At 36.5% G+C, this 24,380-nt stretch overlaps 1 protein-coding gene and 1 long non-coding RNA gene across 3 annotated transcripts; one reads left to right on the top strand and one right to left on the bottom strand.

Annotated features, from left to right (window-relative positions):
- Window positions 1-6,438: 6,438 nt before the first annotated feature.
- Window positions 6,439-9,510, top strand: LOC104594731 (2,3-bisphosphoglycerate-independent phosphoglycerate mutase). Its single transcript, XM_010255172.3, has 2 exons — window positions 6,439-6,986; window positions 8,976-9,510. Exons 1-2 carry the CDS (start codon window positions 6,821-6,823, stop codon window positions 9,242-9,244), a joined length of 435 nt encoding a protein of 144 aa, XP_010253474.1. The 5' UTR covers window positions 6,439-6,820; the 3' UTR covers window positions 9,245-9,510.
- A 4,567-nt stretch (window positions 9,511-14,077) lies between these two features.
- Window positions 14,078-22,686, bottom strand: LOC148801897 (uncharacterized). 2 transcript variants are annotated; one of them, XR_016082211.1, is made up of 3 exons: window positions 21,788-22,680; window positions 21,541-21,603; window positions 14,078-14,544 (listed from the first exon to the last, which is right to left on the bottom strand). It is a non-coding gene; the product is annotated as an uncharacterized LOC148801897 (long non-coding RNA). The 2 variants fall into 2 exon arrangements; XR_016082212.1 differs by lacking the exon at window positions 14,078-14,544 and adding an exon at window positions 15,535-18,243 and having other exon boundaries at window positions 21,788-22,686.
- Window positions 22,687-24,380: the final 1,694 nt, after the last annotated feature.

Raw genomic sequence — 24,380 nt, 5'->3', positions numbered from 1 at the left:
CTCTGACACCATGCTCTAATTCTATGCCAAGAAGGTTCTTTAAGAAGTCTTTTCCACCACCATCTCCCTCCAAGCATTTCCGGGCAGTGTTGGCTCTTCTTCAAGAACCTCCCTTCCTTAGACCTCTCCATTTCTGTTTCTACAACATTTGATCCGCTTGGGCGGGATTTGAATAGGTTAGAGAACAAAGTGTGTTGGCAGAGAGAGGGAGAGAGAGAAAGAGAGAGAGATTTAACATAAGGGTAAAATTGAGATTTCAACCATTTCGTCAATATTTAACGACAATTGGTAATTTTTTGAAACAGTAGGGATAGCGTTAGACAATAGTCAAACAGTAGGGATATACTTAGTCAATTAACTAAACCATAAGGGTAGTTTAAAAAATTTGCCTGAAAAATTCACTCATGTATCAACAATTCTTCTCATGGATGAGAAAATTATTTACCCAAATGGGTAAAAGTTAATACTTATCTGAGCAACTAACGAACCATTATTTTTTTTCAAGACCCAGTAATATTGAAACAGGAACGAGGATGAGTTGGTAAACTCTCACATAGTCACATTGACCAACTTATCCACACCTATTTACAAAAAAAAAGCCTTAATATCATAAATATGCCCAACTTTTTTATGCATCTGTATAAAAAAGTAACTTAGCTGCTCGGGAATCATTTATTTACTGGTAGACCCACTAATATCGAAATACGAATGCGGATGAATTTGTCAACTTACATTGACCAATTTATCCACACCTGCTTACAAAAAAACAAACATACAAACAAACGAGACCTTAATATCATAAATATGCCCAACTTTTAGGGTTTAATATCAATAAAAGTAATATTTAAAAAAAATTCAAACATAGGTTAACTTTTTAAAAATAATATCAATAAAGGGTAAAACACTATTCATCATCATCTCCTTGCCATTTGTTCACCAGTGCCGTCGTCTGCTGTCGCTCGTCGCCGCCTCTGCCCATCTCCGCCTTCGCCTCCGGCAACGTTGCTGGAGATGGCTGGAGGTAGAGGTGGTGGCGGCGGTGCTAGTGGTCATTCCTCTACCTAGCGCCGCCACCTCTGTCTCCACCCACCTCCAGCAACGTTGCCGGAGGCGGAGGCGGAGGTGGCGGCGTTGGGCAGAGAAATGACCACCAGCGCCGCCGCTGCCACCTCTGCCTCCGACCACCTCCGGCAACGTTGTTGGAGGCAGAGGTGGTGGCGGGCGGTAGCGGACGGCAGTGGCGGGTGGCAGCGGGCGGCGGTGGCAGAGGGCAGCGGCACTAGTGAACAAATGACAAGAAGAATATGATGAATAGTGTTTCTGCCCTTATATACTATTATCCCTTTTTTTTGATACAATTTTGTCAATTTTAATATTTACTACATGCTAATGAGGTTATGGTCTTGGCATCTTTTGATCTAAATGGTTGAACAGTATCCATGGCTCAAAGGAGGAATATATCTATTTATGAATAATTTCTTTTTTTTTTTGACAGTTCATTTCTTCCATTTTTTGAAACATCCGCTAGAGCTTTTTACCAATCACCCAACCCCGGGTGAATTTTAATAGATTCTTACTTGATTTGTTATGACTTGTATGATGTGGTTGTTTGGCTGCAAGTTTTTTTTTTAGTGGATATCATGTCTTGCTTGCCTTTATGGCATCGTAGTTGAACTTTTCTCACACTGAACATGAACATAACACTATGCGTATTTTTTCGCATAAAGTAACTACTCTCAGTTAAATTGAGTGCGATAAACCTTTTTGGACTGCACTCCACCTCAGAACTTGCACTACTACTTTTGCAGATTGACTGGTTCGAGTGCAAATTCTGGTTTTTGCAATATGCTTGACATTGTTTTACTTGTCTGTGAGGAGAAAAATGGGAGTTAAAATGATATAATCCCCGTCTTTTGTCAAATATAATAAGACAAAGGAGGGGTGCCCATTTTGCAAAAGAGTGCAAATGTCATCAATTCTAATTCTGAAGTCGGGGCTAAGTTGTTTGTAGTGCAAATATAAATTGGATGCAAATTTGCACTGACGCAAAATTATGACGGTGCAAATGATTTGATTATAGATCCTGACATCTTTTTTGTTTCAGATTTCAGCTTATTTTGTTTGGCTCTAGTACAAATGAAGTAAATTAAGATGTGAAACAGAATAAAGTAAAATTGAAAATAAAATTAAACGAGAATTTGTATTTTTTTTATTTGCACTCTTATACATTTATACTAGTATAAATATATACAAAATAATAGAAAGTAAATAGTTTTACACTTTACATATTTGTATTTGTACTCCTTCCAAACTGAGCCTAAACTTACATGTGTTATGCTGGCAAAGCTAAAAGGTAAGGGTCCACTTGTTTTGCAGTAATAAGGGTTTGGAATCAGAATTAGAATGATCCATTATAATTCCAACCGTTTGAGGGAATGTTCATTCCCTCCCCCTCCCTTTGTGGATGAGGTTCAATTCTAGTTGATTCCAATTATGATCTGAACCAAACTGACTGGAGAAATAGACCATTCCAATTCAGATTTCAGTTTCAACATATATGACACATTTTGATTATACTTCGTAGGGTAGTCTTATGGCTTGATTGATTTACCACCATTACTGTTGTTACTGCTTCCTACTTGATTGTTATTGATCATTGATCGCCATGGCCTCCAAATCCAAGACGGTGGAGTCCTAATATATAATGCCATGTTTGGGAGTGCTTATGTTAAAAAGAAGTGCTTGAAAATAAATGCTTATTTGAATAAGCATTTATTTGCATTTAGCACCTAACTTTTTCAAGTGCTTATTTATTTTATATTTGGCGTTTGGTAGCATTTTTCTCCAATAAGCACTCAAATAAGCATTTTTTACTATTTTGTCCTTCATTTATTTCCAAATTTTACGAAAGCACTTGTATAAAATTATTTTTGCAAAAACATTTTTACAAAAGTACTTTTATGAAAGCACTTTTACGGAAGTACTTTTATAAAAGCACTTTTACAAAAATATTTTTATAAAGTTCAACTAAGGATAGTTTAATAAGTGGTGTTTTAAAATTCAAATAGGGATAATTTCGAAAGAAAAAAATTGAATAAGTACTTAAAAAAGTTAAAAATTTGGACTTAAAAAATAAGTTCTTATTTTCAAATAAGGACTTATTTGTGGCTTATTTTCCCAACACCAATAAGTGCTTAATGGTATGGTCCCAATCCAAATAAGCACTTGTTTTTAAACACTCCCAAACATGACCTAAGTCCCTGATGTTTTCTATTGGAGCTAGCGGAATGGGCCTCCACGGTTTGGGAGACTTTAAATTGGTACCTTATCTATCTCCAACTAATCAAAGTGTGTGACATATTCTATGAAAGAAATATAAAATTATAAATAGATTTTTCAAAATAAAAAATTTGCATAAATGGTCAAAAATTTGCATATATGGTCAATGTCTTAACTCTTGATAAGAACAAAGTAACATGTAATACATCTCTCTCTGAACACCAAATCCAAACTTGGTCCGACAATCTGGAATTCTTGACTACTACATATGATTTCTCTAGTTGGCTAGTTGGCTAGTTGGCAGAAAGGGGTACTTAAGACATCCAGTAAAGACATATAACCACCTACTTCTGGCATAGAAGAATAATGGGGTGAGTCCAGACTTCATTGTATATTCCACTTGATTGGTCACATGTTCACTACCTTATTCCACGATAATCTTAAACGCTGTACTCTTGTGTTGGAGATATCTCCTAGTCATATTATTGACTAATTTTATTCTTTTTTTTCTTAATTTAAAGATGTTCACATGCAATGGCTTATTCATGATGCATGGCAAAAGATTTTTGATAAAGTAAAAACTCCAAGAGCAACTGAGTTGGATGAACATACATGGTGATTCAGGTAGGGGTGGATTTGAGCCGAACCAAGCCGAATATCTAACTATTCGAGCTTGGCTCACTAAAGTAGTATGAGGTTTGAGTTCGAGCTCGAGCTCGGTTCAAAATAGAACTTTGATCTCGAACTCGGCTCGAGTCAAAAGCTCGTAAATTCGAGTTCTACTTGAGAAAAATGTTTTATAATATATATATATATATATATATATATATATAATATCGTTTATTTGATACTTAAAAATAAGTATAATAATTAGTTATTGTTATATATAAAAATAAAACTATTATATATATTATTTTCTATAATAATAATAGTAATCATTATTATTATTATTATCATTATTATTATATATTTGAACTGGCTCGCAAATCTCACAAGCCGAGTTTTATTAGGCTCGAGCTTGACTCAATTAATAAACGAGCTTGTAAATTGAGATCGAACTCGGTTCGAAGCTCGATTGAAATCAAGCCGAGCTTTTCACAAGCCAAACTCGACTCATGACCACCCCTAATTTAGGGTTTCAGAAAGTACGATAATCGTTCATTTTCTTTCACAAACGAATAGGGAAGCAAGTTTGGTGTGAGAAGTGCATTAAAGTTAAAACCAATCCAAAGGTTGGATCATTTTTTAAGATGGTTAAACGGTTCAACTGTCTTGGTTGAATGGTTTTACTTTTCATAGGCCCTAAGTTTAAACTTAGATACAAGTTCACCCAAACAATTTTCATGAGCAATAAAAAGAGCGAAGTATTAAGAATTTAAGAGGCCTTTTCTCTCTGGCCACTCCCTTTTTTCTCTCCTCATTATCACACCAACTACAGACTGCCATTTTGCATTTGAGTTCGGCTTTCAGTCGGGGCAAGCTCTAAAAGCGCATCGTTCAAGTTTTGGGGGCCGACAACCCACTTTATTACCATGTTGACCCAGCCTTCACTTAGTAACAATATAAATAATGTTTTAACAAAAAAGTTTGGGGTGGCCAAGGACTCTGTCAATATATTTGGCTCCACCCCTGGTTGGGATCTGAAAGTCCAGGGGTCAGTATTTGTCACGGATGAAAGTTTGGGAGCTAAGTGCCACTACCCTTAAAATAGTGGTGGCAATTTGTAATTTTCCCTTTTTTTTTTTCCTTTTAATCTCCCCACCCAATTTGTTGAATCCTACTTCCTACTCCCAATCCTCCCCCATTGCATTTAATATTTTCATTTATTAGTTGTTAAATTATTATAATTATTTATATTCAAAAACAAAATATAAAGTTATAATTCAATTATGACTTGTAAACGGTTTGAACTTGAAATGATTTAGAGGGTGTTTGCCACTTGTACCGTTGTTTTTGTTGATAGAACATTAGAACTATTGACATTGGTAAGCATTAGAACAAAAAATATCATTTTTGTTATTATTATAATTATTTATATTAAAAAATAAAATATAAAGTTATAATTCAATTATGACTTGTAAATGGTTTGAACTTGAAATGATTTACATGGTGTTTGGTACCGTTTACGTTTATTCATTAAACATTTATTGATGGTACCACATAGGCACCATCTCAATATTTTCTCTCTTTTGCTCTTATGCATACATCGAAAATATAAAAAGTGAACTTTGGTTTATGTATACGCCAACCGTTTGTAGAAGTTATTTTTCGAAGCTTCCACAAACGGCCAGACGTTTATTCACTTTTACGCTGAAGTGGTGCCTAATTGTCATAAACGGTTGCAATTATTGTATTTCTCGGTTTTACCAGCAAATAAAGTACAAATATTTATTCAATAAACATAAACAGAACCAAACACATACTTAGATGGCGTTTGGAAGCGTGGGCGTTTATTGGAACCAATTTTCAAGAAAAAACGCCCATGCTTCCAAGACCCGTTTTTCACACACACAAAAAAAAAACACTTTAATTTTGTTTAGGAGTGTTTCTGCCACGTAGGCAATGAGCAACACTATGCTGTTTGGTAAAGTGATTTTCATCACCGTTTTTCATATATGTGCTGACAGGTAAGCACCACATAGGATACACATAATCATTAATCAGTCAACCATTGGGGAAACGATTCATCGGTTAATGAAATGTCAAATTTGACGTTTCATGCATCGGTGGGTTCCTGATTTACGAGGCATGCCTGATTTTTCAATAAACGCCTGAACTAAACAATGAAATATATGGGCGTTTATTAAAACGTCTATGTGTATCAACATGGCACCGTTTTTTTGAAAACGGCCACAGTTCCAAACATCCCCCCTTAAAGGGTGTTTGCCACTTGTACCATTGTTTTTGTTGATAGAACATTTAGAACTATTCACATTGGTGAATATAATCCAGATCTGCTCCCCACACAATACTCCTCACAACAATCTCACAGTATGTCTCAGCCTCACATTGAAAACATCTCCCCTACTTATGTTAGTATCTTAATTATTATTCATAATATATATTTCAATACATGGTTGGAACTAATTATAAAATTGGTATGAGGAGCGCTCGGTAAGGAGCAAATCCCCCTTAAAAATTTAAGGGGGGTTGACATTTTTTTTCTGAGTTCACATATCCCCCACAAAGGGCGCGCTACAGCTACAGGCATATTTTAGCGTTGGAGAGGTGTGAATTGTTTTTTTTTTCGGGAATTCCACAAGTTATCTGGATACAACGAGCATCGGCGACATAAAGCAGAAGATATGTTCCCGATGTCCGGTTAAATCACCTAGCGCAGATGTGAACTCAGTGCGCAGTAAATAGAATCATCCTACGTGGCACAGAGTATGATGACGTGGACAACTGTGAGTCTCGTATTCTTCCACCGATAAGTGAGTGAGAGAGAGAGAGAGGATCGTTTGTTGCTCTGTCTGGTGTATTTGATCTTCTTATAATTTAGAAGTTCCATTAGAAACCAGTAATCGAAAATTGTGGATGCATGGATCTTCTTCATCTGGGAAAAGTGACGGCACGGAGTCTGTGGTCGAGAACGAAATTACAGAAACGTTCTCTTTCTTCTTCTTCCCCTCTCAAACCCAACTGTTCGCGACGTAACTCTGAACGAACTCCACAAAACGGGGATTCCAACGACGACAATAGCAAAGGTACGTCGCCATTTCTTCTACACTTACTTAACTAGGGTAGCAGGCTGCTAATTTCTCTTTCCTTGTTTCTCGGACTAAAATAGAAAGGCCAACTAAAAAGAGGTATACCAATTTCTGATCTACTCTATTAAATTGACCATCAAGATGGCGTTTCTTTTTCTAGAATCGATAAGGAACAAGATTTCCCATCGTTGCAAGCATTTATTTTGTATCTTTCAGGGGTTGGTGTTCTTCTTTTTCTCCTTTGGGGATGTAGTAAGTCAGTATGTATCACAGACTCTTCACATCTCGCTGTACAGAGTCCAGTATGTATGAATAGCTCAAGCTTGTGTTATTTAACTATATGGAGCTAAAGAATTCCACATCACTTGGTACAGTTAAGAAAGGTGTATTTAATCTTCCTGCTTTTGATGACAGTGTATTATTGCCTGCCATGGTTTTGATATATCATTTATGGCAGAGATTAACTTATGAATCTGCTACTCTTGAACAGGTGGTCATTTTGAAAATCTAGTTTATTGTAACACAAAAATAGCAATGCTGTGTCATTCAATGTCAAAGTGACAGTGTATTACCACATCACTGTATGGTACCCAAATGTTTCTGGGCCTAAATTCAATCCTGTCTCTAGTGAGAAATTGTCATCTTTATCACGAATGAGTAAGCAATCCATGTTTTGGTAAAGACCCTGTTTTCCATAAACAAAGGCCGTTATTTGACTAATAAAAGAAGGCATGTTGAAGAACCAATTTCCAGGATTCTGCAAACTATCATAGAACAGTTGGCCTCATCTCAGTTGTAGGAGTTCCAAAAAGCGTCACATTGCCAATCATGTTTGTGCCTTGGTGCCTGTTGTCAGCATGGTTCAAAATATCCCTTGAATTCATGTTCCACTAGTAGTTTTCATTCCAAAATGATTTTTCTCACTCCTAGACTCTGCAATCTTGTTTCAGATGACAAACCTGAAGTCTTTGTCTTTCTTTTTTTCCCCTTTTTTGGTGGTGGGGTGGGGGTGTTTGTGTGTTGACATTCTCCTCTTTTGAAACTCATGACAAGACACACAAGTTATGCTAAAAGCAATAACTAACATGAATGAAGACCATACTTCTAACCTCAACCTCTCCAACTGCCTAGGAACAGAAGAATTTTCTGTCTTGATGTTACATATATCTGGGCTACAGAAACAATCCTTCTGATCCTCCCACCAGACGGTTTTAGTTCCCATCAAACACTTAGAAAGGAATTTCAAGCATGAGTGATTTTTTCTCCGTTAAGGTGTTCCTTTATATCCAAAAAAATGATAAAGCCTTCTCTTTGTTAATTTTGGAAGAAAGTCCGACTGTCTGACTACTATTACAGAGCGGGATTTCTGACTGCTTTGGCATCTTTTGCCCCAAAACCACGATCACTTGTAAAATGCATATGGCTTAACTTCCACAATGCAGTATGGTACTCCAAGTTCGGAAGAAGCTCCTTAATCCAAAACTGTTCCTTTATTGTTATTCCATCCATTCCAATCTGCTCTGCTCAAAGCTTTTCCATTTAGTGATGCCTCCACGCCAAATTCATTGTTGAATTAACACTGCCTATTCCATTCCATATTTCCATTTATTGATGACATGACTGAATAGACAAGATTTCTGGGAGTGGAAGCTCTATCAAAGAGATGTGCCTAGGGAATACATATAGAACCAAAAAGGCGAGATGGAAGGCACCTTTCAAACCTGGAGCCTTTTCCAACAATAAATATATAGATTCTGCCCACCAAACTAAACAAACTCTATAAAGGATGAAGGATAGGGATTTTTATATCTTCTTGTTTCCAATCTTCTCTGGTATTTGTTCTGAGAAAATAACAAGTTTCACAATGGATATGGATTTTTAGTATCTTCTTGTTGCCAATCTTCTCTGATATTTGTTCTTTCTTGTGCATCAACTTTCCCCCTTACGGATAATAACTTGCTTTCCTCAACTTGATCAATCTTTTAGGTGACAGGTTCTCAACAGACTGGGACAAAGCTTGGTCTAGCTTCAAGAAGCGGGGGAAGAAGACTTTCTTCTCACAGTTCAATCCAGATAAGTATGTGAGCTGGAACCCAAGGCGTTCCAACTACCCACTGTCTGAGGAAGTTGATCCCATCAAGAGAACTGAGAGGTCAAACCTCATGTTATGGACGAGCCCAAGCTTCACTCTGGCAGGGGCCATTGTTGTGGTATCTTTGCTCCTTATCTACACACTTCTAGCTCCAGTCAAGTGATTTCACCTGGATATCAGAGAACAAAGCCCTGTACTGTAAGGATTAATATAATGTTTCTCATAAAATGGTTGAAGGGGCTGTTCATAAATTTTATGCGGAATGGAGCAGCTTCTTCTGTTTTTTCTTTTTTGTTCTCTCCATGTAACAATTCGCTTCTCCCTATTGAACCCTAGCAAGTTGAAGACATACATGCTTCAGGTTCATGTTGGTTAACTTGAATATTAGTGCTATATAATAAGGGTACATATGATGCCCCCTACACTTGACATGAGACTCATGAGACAATGAGACACATTCATCACACTCAGATGAGCCTGTAATCTTTGGGTAGGACATGGAAGAAAAAACAAAGTAATCAATGATTGAGATATGATCTTAACAATTCAGTCCAGCGTGAAAATTTTGAAGGATTAGAGAAAGTCTGTTTTGGGAATTGCATTATCCAACGGGTAATAAATACACTCCAAATTGGTCACTCGATTGATTTACTGAAGTGTATGTTCTGATATTTGATGAGCGCGCTTCAAGGTTGGTAAGAGGTATCCATAGATCTCCACCTCTTTTAATCAACAGGTGCCAAGAAGAGATGACAAATGTGGGATGAGCCGATGGAGACTGGCTTCAGTGCTCAAAAGACTGTGCTCTTACCATTCGCACAGCCTTTTACACCATGCATTGGGATTATCTCCGTATTTGTATATATTTTTTTTTTCACGGGAATGAATGCAAGGCTGTAAGGGACTGTGCGAACAGTGTGAACACGGTCTTGTGAGCACTGAAGCCGATTTCGAGCCGATGAGGTTGAAAAGCATACTCATAGTTGATATTCTTAGTTTTGATTGCTCAAATACCTAGTGACTTGATTTCTCAGTAGTGATGTGATATTGTGATGTTGGTTAGCTTAGGGTAGCAGGCCAACGGTATGGAGCATTAGGATGAACTTAATGGAGATCCCATTTCAATCAATTTTCTGTACTCTGAATATGTCATTAAACTCCAAATCCTTTTGGGATTACTCCCATTGAATAATGAGTTTTCCTTCAGCATAAAAGAACAGCAGTTTGACAGCCCAATTCCCAACCTAACATAGTTTTTTATTCTTTTGGGAAGGGGCATTCGACCTGGAGGAATTGGAAAATAATGTATTTGAGATGGAAAGAAACCTCTTGGTGTTGGTATGCACGTGTGAATGGTTGTGTCCCACATTAGAAAGAGATAAGATGTGCGAGGAACTTAGATACTAATACAATTGTACAAAGATTGATCCACGACCTAATGGTTTAAGCTTTTGGATTAAAGATGATATTTAACTCTTATGTATGTACTAAGTTTAGAGTAATTGGATAAATGAACAACTGGCAATTCCTATGGCCTAATCCATCCATGGTTTGAATTTTGATGATATCTCTCTGCTAGCAGTTGAGTGTTGGCTTCCTATGATTGTTTAAGGGCTTTTGGTTGGTGCATGTCAAACTTGGTGGTGTACTATCAACTTTCATTTGGAAGGAAATATTTGATGTGAATGATAAGAGATTCATACATGGGGAGAGATTGTTTATATGCTTGTGTGAGTGGCCGTCTACTTAATGAGAGACTTTTGGGAAAGAAAATAGGCATATGCATGTCTGTACCAAAATGCAAACATGAATGAACAAATGCATTACTCGTAAGTTGCCAGATCAAGAGTCTCATAAATGCAAAGGGTTTGGATAGTACCTGAACAAATTGGCGTATTTGATTGTGCTTGTGCGTTGACTCCATTAATTCAAATGAAAATTAAGGTCAGAATGGCAACTTCCAACTCTTTCAACTTAAGCAATTAGTCTTCTAGTTGAGTGGCTGGCCCCAAATAGACCACAAATCCCATCTCCAAGCACTTAAAAGGATCCCCATTATCGTCTAACAAAGTCACGACTTTTGCAAGTTAAGTTGTTTCATTTTTTCATTTCCCCGCTTTAAATTCTTGTATAGATATCATATCCTTCCTTCCATTGTGAAACCTTCGGACCCTGTTCACACTGGTCTGGCCCACAAGACAAATATATAAACCCCTTACTCTCCAATTTTTCACCACCTTTGCTCAATACAATTGCTCCATTGTGGGTTCCTTGCAGCTTCTTGTTCAAGGGTTTTGATCATAGTTGTTTCTTACTGTTGGAGGCAAGAATTTCTTCACTTTCTAATCTGCCTTATACATTCTAATACTATCTTATCACTATGTTTTCCCTTCATTTTAATAGAGGTTTTGTAGCTTCACTTAGTCCAGTTCAATTTCCAGCAATGGCAACCAAACCCAACCACACCCTCAAGGAAGGAAAAGCAAGCTGCTTTCCTCCCAACTCCGAAGAGAGGCCAGATCAAGGCTAAGATCTTTAGCAACTAGTTTGGTTAATTCAATAATCAAGTTAGCCTCAAAAGACCGAAAGGAAAATTCCATGAAAAGAGAGTTGCAACATCACAAACTCTATCTCCACAACCGCAGTTCCAAGCACCTATACTTCAAAAGTCCTGATGATGCCTGATATACATAAAATTTCAAACCTCTAAGTGCTGAACTCAATTTTCAGTCTGAACTTGTTAAGCGTTTCTCTGCCTTTTACCATGGTAGTTTTTTTTTGACTTCAAAAAAAAAATTCTTTCTTTTTTTGATAAATAACTGAGAAAGTTGGTCTTTTTCATTTTTCTTCGTGTAAGGAGGGCTGTCAGTGGACCAGATATTGGTCCAATCTGATCTGGTCCAGTATGAATCCATTACAGATATACCAGGTCCAATCCAATCCGATGAATACTTTGGACCATTCTGAACTGGTCCAATTTAATGCCTAGACCATCCAAACTATTCAAATTGGTTTTAATTTAGATTGGGTCCAACCCAAACCTGGCCCATTGACACCTGTACTCTTGTCTTATGAGTTATCTCAATGGAATAGATATTGGATCAAGCCAACCCAGCCCAATATAAATCCATACAAATGGAACAGGTACAGTCTAATTCACTGAATACTTTGGACCATTAAATCTGGAGTGGTCCAATTCAATATGTTTTATTGGTCCATTCAAATTGATTTTGATTGTGACAAGGTCCAGCCTAAATCTGATCCGTTGACAACCCCTACATGTAAACCTAATCAATTGGTGTTGGTGGTGCACAACTATTTTAATGCTTTGATTAATTTATTTATAATTTGACTTGGACATGTTAAAAAAAGGCAAAACATATCTATATTATAAAAAGCAAATTCTTGTCTTGATTTTCATGCATGTCATAAAAGTTAAATCCAAATATCATTAATCATTTTTTATTAATGCTTACTTGCACACATGCCAGCCCATAACGTGGCCCAATGTGTGAGGATCTCTCTCGCCGGGGGGGGGGGGGATTCTCTCTCTGCATGAGGGTCTCTCTCTCGGCGGGAGGATTTTCTCTCTGTTGGAGGGTTTTTCTTTCACATCTATGGATGCAAGTTTTTCTCTCACACTCTGCGTGAGGGTTTCTCTCTCACATCTATGAATGTGAGTTTTCATTTATTTATCTTCATATCGGTGTTTGTTGGAGAGGTTCTTTGGACAGATTTGAGAGATGACGGTTTTGATCCAGGCCTATGGAGCAGACTTAGGATCTTTGGTTCTATTCATTCTGATTTTCATTTTCCCTTTGCTCTTTTTCTTATTTCTGTAGGGCCTTGATAAAATTTGTATTGGGAACATCTTCCGATAATAAGTAGGGAAATGATGAGACATCATAGGGAGATGTTTCCCAAACAAGGTCGATATGTACTGTGGGGCATTGTGGGGTGCCCCCTTGTAGGGCGCTGATGTGGTGGACATTGGAGCCATACATGGTTCTTGATGTGCAGCTGTAGTGACTTGTTAGGACAGTATTGTGAGCAGTTATTGGAACAGACTTGAACTTCCTCTTGGTCACTGATGATCACCCTAGTCCCGAGTGATGAGTAACGGAGTAAGTATCTTTTACCAACAAAGTGCTCCCAATACCATCCCAATTGGCCATTGCAGAATGTGCAGCAGTGGCGGGTTGGATGCTATTGGCACCGTGTGTTGGTAGCTGATCTAAACAATCACCGCTTTTTAAACATGAGAACAGGACGTAACACATGCAGAAGGACGTGGGCCAATAAGAGGCCCATGATTGATGGCTCCATGATAATAGCCAAGGAAGGTTTTGACATTGTGTTGGGTCATGCAGATGCCTGAAGAGCTAGTAGGAGATTCAGAAAATGCTATTGAATGAAATTCTGGAGAAATTGTTAGGCACTGGAAATTAGTAGGTCTCTCCTCTACATCAGGTCCCATGAATATCCCATAAAAGAATATATTCATCATCGAAAAGAAGAAACATGAGGGCCCATCAATGCATTGATCCAGACGGCTCAAATCAGTGTTGGATCATAAGTGGGACTGACTTGGAACAAAAGAGGAATCAATTACCAGGATATAGTGTCAACAATCCAATCTAACGTTTTTATTGGGATATGTTCACGAATAAGTGGTTTGAGAAATAAATACTTATCAGTGTTTTTGGAGTCCTTTTTCAAATCATTTATACTTATTTTAAGTACTTATTAGAGATACATGTTCGGTAAGCCACTTAACTAACAAGTATTTATTTTTGTGGAAACGACAATTATAGTCCTAAATTAATAAATACATACATGCATAAATCTATTTATCTATCTATGTATCTATCTATGTATCTATCTATATATATATATATATATGTTATTTTATGAATAATATATCGAAATAATTGAACCATTTTGATGAAAATGATAATTTTAACCTTCACGATACACATGGACCCATGTGTCACACACATGACACTATTAAATAATTTATTTTATATAATAAAATACAATAAATAACTAAAAAAACAATTTCTTGTAATAATAACAACAACAACAGTAATAATAACAATGATAAAATGCTTGATTTTAACAATTTCATAAAAAAATCATTGCTAAGAATGACATAGAATTTTCCATAAAGGAAAAATAACGAAAAAATAGCTTAGAACTCAGCACCGAAGAACTGCTGCTGGCTAACTGTGTTTGCCTCTTTCCAAAACTCATATATGCGAGAAAATGGTGGAAAATGGGTTAGAACCCACCACATCAAAGTTACAGCCCAAAAAACGGTGAGAAATGAAAAAAATGGGGGATTTCACTTACAAGAACCGTAAAATCCTCCGTGGTTGCTCACAGCCGCCACCTGGGTTCTATTGTCTTCTCCATAGAGAGGGGCAATATGGGTATTTCAATTTTTTTAGGGACAGCTTTGTCCTACAGAAAAAAAAGCACTTATTCTATAAGAACTTAAAACAAGCTGGCCTAGGGCTGCTTATTTTTGAAGAACTTATTTTCAAAATAAGTGCTTATTGTCATGAATAAATATTTATTTTCAACTTATTATTTGGTCCCACCACTTTACAAATAGAGTAAATTACATATAGGTACCTTACATTTGGGGGTAGTGACAAATATGTACTTTGAACTTTCAATTGCAATACTTGAGTACCCTGAATTCTCAAAAATGGACTCTTTAGTATTCCGTTAGTAAATTATTGCATAATCTCAATAATACTCTTTTCATGTATTTTCTAAATCATTCTATTGAGTAAAATCATCACTAATGCCATCATTAGAAAATTTGAATGTCATTTGTTGTCCATGTGAGAATGTTATTGTGGGGAGACGTTTGGTTACTTGAGAATGATCTCAGAAATACACGAGAGGGGTGTTTTTGGCATTATGTAATGTTTAACTAATGGAATACTAATGTTGGACCCGAGTGTCTATTTTTGAAAGTTCAGGGTACTCAAGTGTTGCAATCGAAAGTTTAGGTACCTATCTATCACTACCCCCAAGGCCCCAAAGTATAGGTACCTATCTATAATTTACCCTTAAAAATAAGGAAAAATTCCATATTAGTACCACGTACTTTGGGTTTAGTGCCACTTTGGTCCCCGAATTTTAAAACATGACAATTAAGTACCAAACTTTCAAAACATGCCAATCCAATACCTGTCGTTAACTAGCCGTTAAGTGACATTTGAAAAGACACAAATGCCCTTTGATTGTTATCTAATTTTCTTTATCAACCATCCAAACATTGACAAAAAATGAACAGTTCCAAATCTTTGCCTCTTTTGTTCAAGAAAGTTGGGGTCACCAGAATGCCCATTGAGACGTAACCCCAACTTTCTTGAATAGAAGAAACAAGGATTTGAGAGATTGTTCATTTTTTACCACACGTAAATGGTTGATAATGGTTGATAAAGAAAATTAGATAACATTCAAAGGGCATTTGCGTCTTTTCAAATGTCACTTAACAGCTGATTAACGACAAATACTGGATTGACACATTTTAAAAATTTGAGTACTGAATTATCACGTTTTAAAATTCGGGGACCAAAATGGCACTAGGCCCAAATTACAGAGTACTAACCGGAAATTTTCCCTAAAAATAAATACTTATTTAGATAAATATTTATTTTAAGTTATACCAAACAAGGGTTTAATGCTCTTGGGTTTTCGTGTAGTGAATGATGTATCTTTCAATTCTTTATCCCCACTCCATTTGACTGAAGAGAAATTTGAGATGATAATAAAGGGTCAGTATAGCTTTCAATTCTTTAGAATTGATAAACTGTTTTGTTTTTACCTGGCCCCAACTAGACTGGAATTGACAAACTTGTCGATGAATTTTCTCTCATTTTGTTGGATTGGAACATGACCCAAGTAATGGGAATTGAAACATGATCCACAAAACAACAATGTAAGTATATAACCCCCTCCTCCAACCAATTCCTTGTCTGCTTCTCACAGTTCTCTGTTCAAGACTTTCATTCCATTGAAATTCTTTCAAATTTTCTTGTTTTTTTTCTTCTTCTTCTTCGAAAATGTCTTTCTTTATGTCTATTCCTGGTATGCTTTTCATTTGGTAATATAATTTGATACCGTTCTGCCATTTTTTTTTATCAGAGTTCTGTTTCTGTAGCTTCCCCTGTTTCAGTCCAACTAACAGCAATGGCAACTACGACTGCCATGCCCCTGAAGAAAGAAAATGTAAACCTTCCGCCCAAAAGAGGCCAGATCAAAGCTAGGATATTTAGCAATCTGTTCAAAACAGTCACAAAAGTGGCCAAAGAAGAAGGAGGAAGACTGAATAGAAAACGACAAAAGGGTGATGGTGGCAGCTCAAACTCGGTCTCTGCAACGCCAACTTCGAGCGCTTACGCTTCAGAATCTGAGTTCTGTTCGAAATGAAAGGTTACTGTCTGATAAAGCTGAATTAGCTAAACTGATCTCGTCCTTTGGCTGTTTTCCTCAAGCAGTAGCAAAAGAATGAGACGTGACAGTAACAGCTAACAGGCGGAGCATTCTAAAATTCGGCTAGTATGCTTAGTTGCTCTTATGCTGGTGGATGGGTTTCCCAGACAATTTTTCTTTTGCTTTTTTCTCGAAAGTGGAGAATGTATAATTGCTAGTCTTGGAGCTAATTTATCCCCCTTTTTCCCCGTAAAATTTGTGTTAAGTCCTCGATGGATGAATATAATTGACAATAGACTTTTGCAACTCTTAATTTTATCATTTATAGTTTAGGGTTTATTTGGTTGGCAGTCTGAAATCGGATCCCGAATGGTCTATTTCTATAGTTTGTTTGGTTTAGACATAATCAGAATACAAATTGAACTTAATTGGAATGGAATTTCATTCCCAAGATAGAAGGAGAGAATTAGGGAATGACCATTCCACCAAGATTGGGAATGAGATTCTAATTCTACCCCACCAAATAGTTGGAATTGGAATGACCCATTCTAATTTCAATTCTAAACCCCTAGGAGCCCATGAAATCATACCAGCCTTTGTTGTTGTTGTTTGGTGGATGGTTTTCTGCTTACATTTATTTTTGTGGGTTGTATTATAGATTACCACCATGTATTTTGGGTAGTGATACTTAACCCCAAACTTTCATTTCAATAAAGATCCTTCTGAACTTTCAAATTTCAACACTTTGCCCCCTCTCCATTAACTAGATCCATAAAAAAATGATTTATTAAAATACCCTTTCATGATTTGTATAAGCAAAAGGACGACATTTCAAAATGACAAAAATGGGCAAAGCAAGGCATTCTATCTCTTTCTTGTCTACTTTGGATGAGAAAGAAAACATAAATAAATAGTTCTTATACAAATATGTAAAAGAGAACAAAATGGTCCCATTAATTAAGAAAATGAAAATTTGAAGATTTACAAATGTTTGACAAGCACATGGCAGTTAAATGAAAATCTTTTGTTTTTTTCTAAAGTTAAATGACTGAATGTTAATAAAGGGGTCAAAGTATTAGAATTTAAAAGTTCAAGGGGAGGGGATTATTGCAAATGAAGGTTGAGGAGGCTAAATCTCACTGCCCAATATACATGGTGGTAATCTATAATTTACTTTTATTAAGAAAAACAAAAATAACAATTGCTGAGATATTTCAATACTAAAAATTTTATTTATAAATAAAAAAATAAAAAAAATGCAACTTACTGTCAAGTGATGTTTCTTTTTCTTATGACTCTCTCTAGTCTCTACAAGGCTTGGCCCTTTTTCTTTCAGTTTTCTTTTGGTGATGACTGATGAGGCTCCACAAAAGTCAGAATAGATATATTTTTTTGTGAGAATTAGACAAATATCACAAAAACACTTTTTTTATGACCAGAGAAAGATGGAGGGGGCCCATTTGAATCTGGACAAGTGGGCCGGGTCAAACCAGACCCACGTCTTCCCCCTAGGTCCAAATCAAACTTTTCCGGGCCATGGGGCTCACCATTCAACAAGTCCAGCTGGTGTGGTCACCCTCAAGCCATGGCAACTCACAGACTCCAACAACACTAAACAGAACCAATAACCATGTTGATGCTGCTTGTCTTTTGGATAGATAGATATTAGATACTGTCAAGTCATCTCATAGATTATCATACTGGTGGGTCCTACAAAGACCGAACCACTCTATTGAGATTTGCCACGTCTTCACAATACAAGCATTTTTAGCAATGATAATTGTTCAATGAAATCAAATATGGAGATAGATGAATTCTCCAAGCAAACTAATTGACAGGAATACTCTTTTTATGCCAACAGGCAACAACAGCAACCATAAAAGTAAAGCCTTATCTTCAAAACACAACAATGTCTCTTAACTTTAGAAATGCCGATTCTTTTGTGTGATGTATTCTTTGTTGGTGTCGTAATCCTTACAAGACTTGTCCAGTGAATATTCTAAGGGTTCGTTTGGTTTAGAGTTGGAATTAAAATTGGAATTGGAATTAGAATCGGAATGCTTTATTCTCATAGTTTTTATTTTTTATTTTTAATTCAGACAGGAATTGAAATAGGAATTAGAATCAGTTGGAATGGAAGTTCATTCCCAAGGGAGGAAGAGAGAATGGACATTCCCCTCAAATGGAGGAATGCCTTTCCATCAAGAATGAAAATGAGATTCTGATTCCGCCCGACCAAAGAATTGGATTGGAAATAACCCATTCCTATTCCAATTCCATACCCCTATTCCCGTGAACCAAATGGATCCTAACATAGCTGTGGTTATCAAATATTCAACTTCATTGAGAGCTTTTTGTTGTTAATGCACATCCAAGTTTTCAGTAAAACAAAGCCACAAGTATTTTGAGCTTTAGGCTGTGAGAAACAAAAATGAATATAAAAGTGTTTTCAATGTTTGATATGAAATTATGAATTGCTTTCAAAAACACAATAATCCAAAACCAAAACACTTTTAAGTCCTAAAGCATAAAGCCTAAAATTGGGGTTCTGAAGTTAACTTATCCGAATGTAAGGAACCTGATTTTTGGCAGGAGCCCTATTGGCAATAAAATCATTCAGAAACTACATTTGAATTTCATAAAATATTTAAAACAAAACGTACATGAGGGCAAAAATAGGTGTTTTTAATTTCAGTTGGTAGGTTCTCTGACTCACTTGGGATCAAATCCCGCTGCCACCAGGGGTGGGGGGTAAGTTATATGTTTCATAAGTTTAATGCATAAATAATTACATATTTAAAATAAACTAAACCTTGGATCCGGATTTTTTAACTAATTAAAACACATCCACCGCGCATCAAGCATCAGAAGAACTGTTGCATTTACTTTTTATTTCAATTGCACCTATTAACAGTGAAAATTTAACCCTTTCTCCTACCTCAATTCTCTCTCATAAAGTGATCACATCATCTTGCTTCATATTTCACTTCTAAACAAATAACTTTCCTATCTTCATCCATTTGCAAGTGGGACCAAACCGTTCCTATTTTACTTTCTACAAACAAACATGACAAAATCCATATTTGATGTAAAATTAAACCAAAATATACACTCAGCTTATTTGCACGCCCATTAGACTTGGCAATTGGGTTGAGTGGGATGGGTCTGGGTTGGGTCAATACATTTCAGGTTAATTTCAAGTTGGGTTGGGTTGGCAAATGCTAGACCCTAGCCCTAGCCCTAAATGTTTGGGTTAGGGTTGACCCACGAATCAATTCTGGTCATCCTAAAAAATTGGAACTTTAAAAAAGAAAGAAAAAAAATACATGAAAAATATTGAAATTAAAGGAATTTATCTCAAAATTCCAAACATAAAATAAAACAAAAATTGAACATTCAACAATTCAAAGAATAAATGATAGTAAAGTAAAGACTAAGGGAGTATTCTGTAATGTAGATGAGAAATTGGGTGGTGTGTTTTCATCCACACCACCCAACAAGATAGTTGTTCTACAAGGTGTGGTGCATTTCAGTCCACACCTTGTGTTTGATTCCATGCATCTCAACTACAACATTTAAAAGGACCTATGCCATTAATCATTAAAAACAATATTTTATTTTTTATTAATATACACAATATAATAATAATAGTAAATTGTTAATAATTTTAATAAAATTAATATTATTAATAATTAATAATATTAAATAACACATAATAATAATAATAATAATAATAACATTTAATGATAAGTAATAATATCAATAACAATTAATATTAATAAAGGTAATATTTAAAACTTAATAATTATAAAATAATATTAACATTAATTAATAATGTTTAATAATAAATGATATTTTTAATAATAATTAATAAAATAGTAACTATAATAATTAATAAAATAAAATAATAATTGAAACTTAATATTTTTATTAATAAAATAATACACTTGGGTGGGGAAGCAAAAGCCAATCCCATTTGGGACAAGCAAATCATAACTCCCATAAACTTAAAAGAATTGAGAATCAAGAACACATTCTGATTTCTGAAGTAATTTACAGCCGAAACCCAGGAACCCAATCTACCAATAGTAAGGCTAATCAACTCATCAGAGCTTTTCCTTTTGTTATTGAACAGTGTATTGTTCCTTTCCCCCAGATATACCCAATCACCACAACAGGAATTGACTTCAAGGCAAACTTGGAAAGACCTGTGAGGTACCAACTACAAAGCACACGTGGGAAGAACCAACCGTAGAGCACATCCTTTACCAAGCCTAGCATCACCCAACTAGCCCCAGCAACTTTAATAAAGTGAAGCCACAATGCCTAGGCAGCTAGACAATGAATGAATAGGTGGACAATTGATCCATCCACCTGTCTCAATAATAGAACGCATCAGCACAGCAATACACCGTGTTCTTGTACTTTTAGAGAGCTCATAGGCTAAGCACTTCAAAGGTCCAACCCTTAATATCCTATCTCTTCTTGAACAAATAAAAGGCAATTTCTGGATTCATCTTTATTCCTACCCCCCTCATAATTCTCTCTTTTTTCGGCACAATTTTCAGCCCTCAAGCTGATAAATGTTCAGGATTCACATGAAGAAGGTTAGGTAGTTTTTAACAAATGATCAAACAATAACTCTTGTCTTCTTGACATCATCAACAAGAAAGATATTGAAGGTGGATGCTAGTACACCCTTGCTCAGCCAAGGAAAATCAAACTTATCATGCTAGACTTGTGTATGGCATTACATTCTGAAGGAGGTTGCCACTATCCCCCTTCTGAAGTCAAGTTCCATTAAATCAGGTCAGTTTTAAAATTATATAGTTATTATACAAACAAAAGCTTTAGTTTCTGAGTATTTTCTTGAATATTTTATTTCCTTGAGTATTTTCTTTTGTTGAATATCTAACATGTTCTTTGAATATGTTAGACAGAGTACAGAAAAAGAACACCAATGAAAGAAATGATTGAAGTTGCAGAAGCCGGAGAAGGAGCACTTACCACTGGTGGTTCGATGCAGCAGTGGTTGAAGTTGCAGAAGCAAGTGAGTGAGCAATTTTGTTTCTATACATGAATAGAATATATGTTTATTGCTTTTATAATTCTACAGATGAAGAGAAATTTTGTTTCTCACAATACATAAACATGCAACCATTCACAAAGCAAAAGAATTGAAGAAGCATGTATTCATCAATTTAAAAAAAAAATATGAAACAAGGATAAGAGTAGAAGGAGATGGAGCACTTACTGTCGGTGGTTCGGTGCAGAAGTGGTCGGAGTTGCAGGTGTTGAGTGGTGAAGCAAATAGTGGTGGTCGGAGTTACAAAGGCAAGTGGAGAAGAAGGGGTAGTAGCAGTGCTCTGTAAGAGATGTTGCAATAGTAAGAGAAATTGAATTTACGTTAGGTAAACATTAGATGCGAAGTATGGGATCAGTCTTCATAGCATACAATGGGGTAGCGTGTTTTGATCCACGAGAAAAACTTGTGGATGAGAAATTGAGCCATGGTGTGGACCGATTCACGAGATAGTGTGGATTGATCTACACCATAGGCAACCTGAACGTCCTGTGCCACTGTTGTGTGTTCCAAAATGTAATATCTCATGATCATTCCACGATACGGAACACCACCTAAATAATAAATTATAAAGATTAAAGAATGAAAACTTCTAACCATACATAAATAGTCTCAATTAAAGTTTACAACTGAATCGGTGGGTTGAATCATGACCAAACCAAATTCAGCTTTTTCTGAATTGGGTCGGGTCGGGTCATTTTCAAATTCAGGTGGCTAAATATATGGGACCCTCATCCTATTTTTTTCGGGTTAGATGGAATCGGCTTCACTGGTTGGATCAACTTTGGCGTGTAACAAAAAAGAAAAAGAAAAAGGGAACAACTTCTATTCTGATTTCTGAGTCTTTGATAGTCAATTAGTCATTACTTTTGTAGGGTTCTAGCTTTTTCCGCAGTCTGTATCTGAAGAGCATTCACACGGCTTTTTGCGAAAGAACTCAAGAAGCTTGCTGAGCCTGTAACTCATTACTTAGCCGTCCATGACCATTTGGCATGATGATGCATTGTACAAATTTATTGAATGCAGCATTTTTTAAAAAGCAAATTCCATTTCCTTACATGTTTTAGGTGGAATCTTCTTGTTTGCAAGACCCCGTGTTATAACTTATATTAAAATAGAAAAACAGAGTAGTTTAAAAAGGGATATTTTTGGTATGGCACACATTAAAAGATTCTCTTTGTTTGGAGTGCAAAGATGCAAATTTTGTACTCGATTCCCTTTCAAACAGATAATGTTTCCCCAGCCTCGGTTCTCTTTCATATAATGGGGGGGGGGGACATTTCAAGAAAATGCTAATTTTGTTTGGTTTTGCATTGATAAATTTTATATTTTTATCAAAGGCATTTGGTTGTGATGGGTATAAAATACATGAAAAACTAATCTATCCATTTAATGATCAACTTTGAGTGCAAAGTTTTCTTCAATTCAGTGTTTATGGTCTTACCAAACAGTCATTTTGTTGGTGCAAATGGAATTACACTGCAAATAAATGGAATTTAAATATAAAATAATAATTATAGTGCTTATATTTTATCATTACTTATAACCATGGTTTTCAAAACCAGACTGGATCAGATGGTCGGACCAGAAAATCAGAAATTGGTCAGTTTACCCAAAACCGCTTTTTGGCCAAAAACAGTTGATTTAGTCAATGAATCGTGATCCAGGCATTTGAACTGTCTAACTGTTGACCTGAACAATGCTTTTTTGGCTGTTTTTTGCTTTTTAAATTTTTATTTTTTTATTAGAATGGGCCATCTATTTGAACCGAACGATCAGATCATTCAACCTACAAACCGGACCCAGAACACTTCCTTGTTCGGTCCGGTATGGCCGTATTAAAAACCTTGCTTACAACAATCAAGTAGGGCGTTATGAACGGTCCTTTTGAGTTATTACTTTGTCTTTTTAGTGATTAGTATATGTTATTAAAAAGGCTATGAATTCTTGCATAGGTGAAGCTGAAGTTGGTTTGATTGTTATACTACTTTATTTGTAATTAATTCATGCATAGACTTGTTCATTGGCCGGGTTGGGCCGGGCTTTTACTCTTCATTAACAAGATTTTTTTAGGTCCGAGTCCAAGCTCGGCTCGACCAACGGGCCTACAATTTGGGCCCGAGCTGGGCCTAACTAACGGGCCTACAGCTCGAGCCCGAGCCCGACCCTCATAAAAAGCCCAAAGCTCGACCTAACAGAGGCTGAAATGTAGGGCGACTGAGTTCACTGGTGGTGCAGCTGGCGCCGGTGCCTGAGTTTGCCATCGTCGATGCTTGAGTTCACTAGTTCTTGAGAATATGCAACAATGCATGAGAATGAGAACTGCGAGAGAGACAAGAGAGAGAGGAATGGTGGAGAGAGAGAAGATTCACCATCGGAGAGAGGGGCAACTGAGTTCACTAGTGGTGCGGCTGGCGCCGATGCCTGAGTTCGCCGGTTCCTGAATCCTGAGAATATGCGAGTGAGAACTATGTGAGAGAGAGAGAGAGAGAGAGGGAGATGACCAGTGCTTGAGTCTGCCAGTGCCTAAGCTTGCCTGTCACCTCTGAGATTGAGAACAGTGGCTTCTTGCTTGGATTCGTGCCGATTATTGAGAGTGAGAATGAGGAGAGAAAGATAAAAGATGAAGAGGGAATAAGAAAGGTTAATCGGCTAGGGTTTACAATAAAATACAAAATGTCGGGTCAGGCCGGACTTTTGTGACAAATCCCGAGCCCGGCCCATAAAATAGTCAGGCTTGGGCTTTTAGGCCCGAGGTCAAGCC

The sequence above is a fragment of the Nelumbo nucifera genome, chromosome 2 (assembly GCF_055504915.1).
Source record: "Nelumbo nucifera cultivar China Antique chromosome 2, China Antique-T2T, whole genome shotgun sequence".
In the NCBI taxonomy this organism is placed as follows: Eukaryota; Viridiplantae; Streptophyta; class Magnoliopsida; order Proteales; family Nelumbonaceae; genus Nelumbo; species Nelumbo nucifera.
The sequence above is the reverse complement of the archived record's forward strand: the minus strand, read 5'-3'. Positions and strand labels throughout refer to the sequence as shown.

Excerpts from the sequence above, each read along its gene's own strand:
- LOC104594731 (XM_010255172.3), top strand. The coding sequence starts at position 6,821 with ATGGATCTTCTTCATCTGGGAAAAGTGACGGCACGGAGTCTGTGGTCG. Across the intron at positions 6,987-8,975 it reads CAACGACGACAATAGCAAAG|GTGACAGGTTCTCAACAGAC; the intron begins GTACGTCGCCAT and ends TCAATCTTTTAG.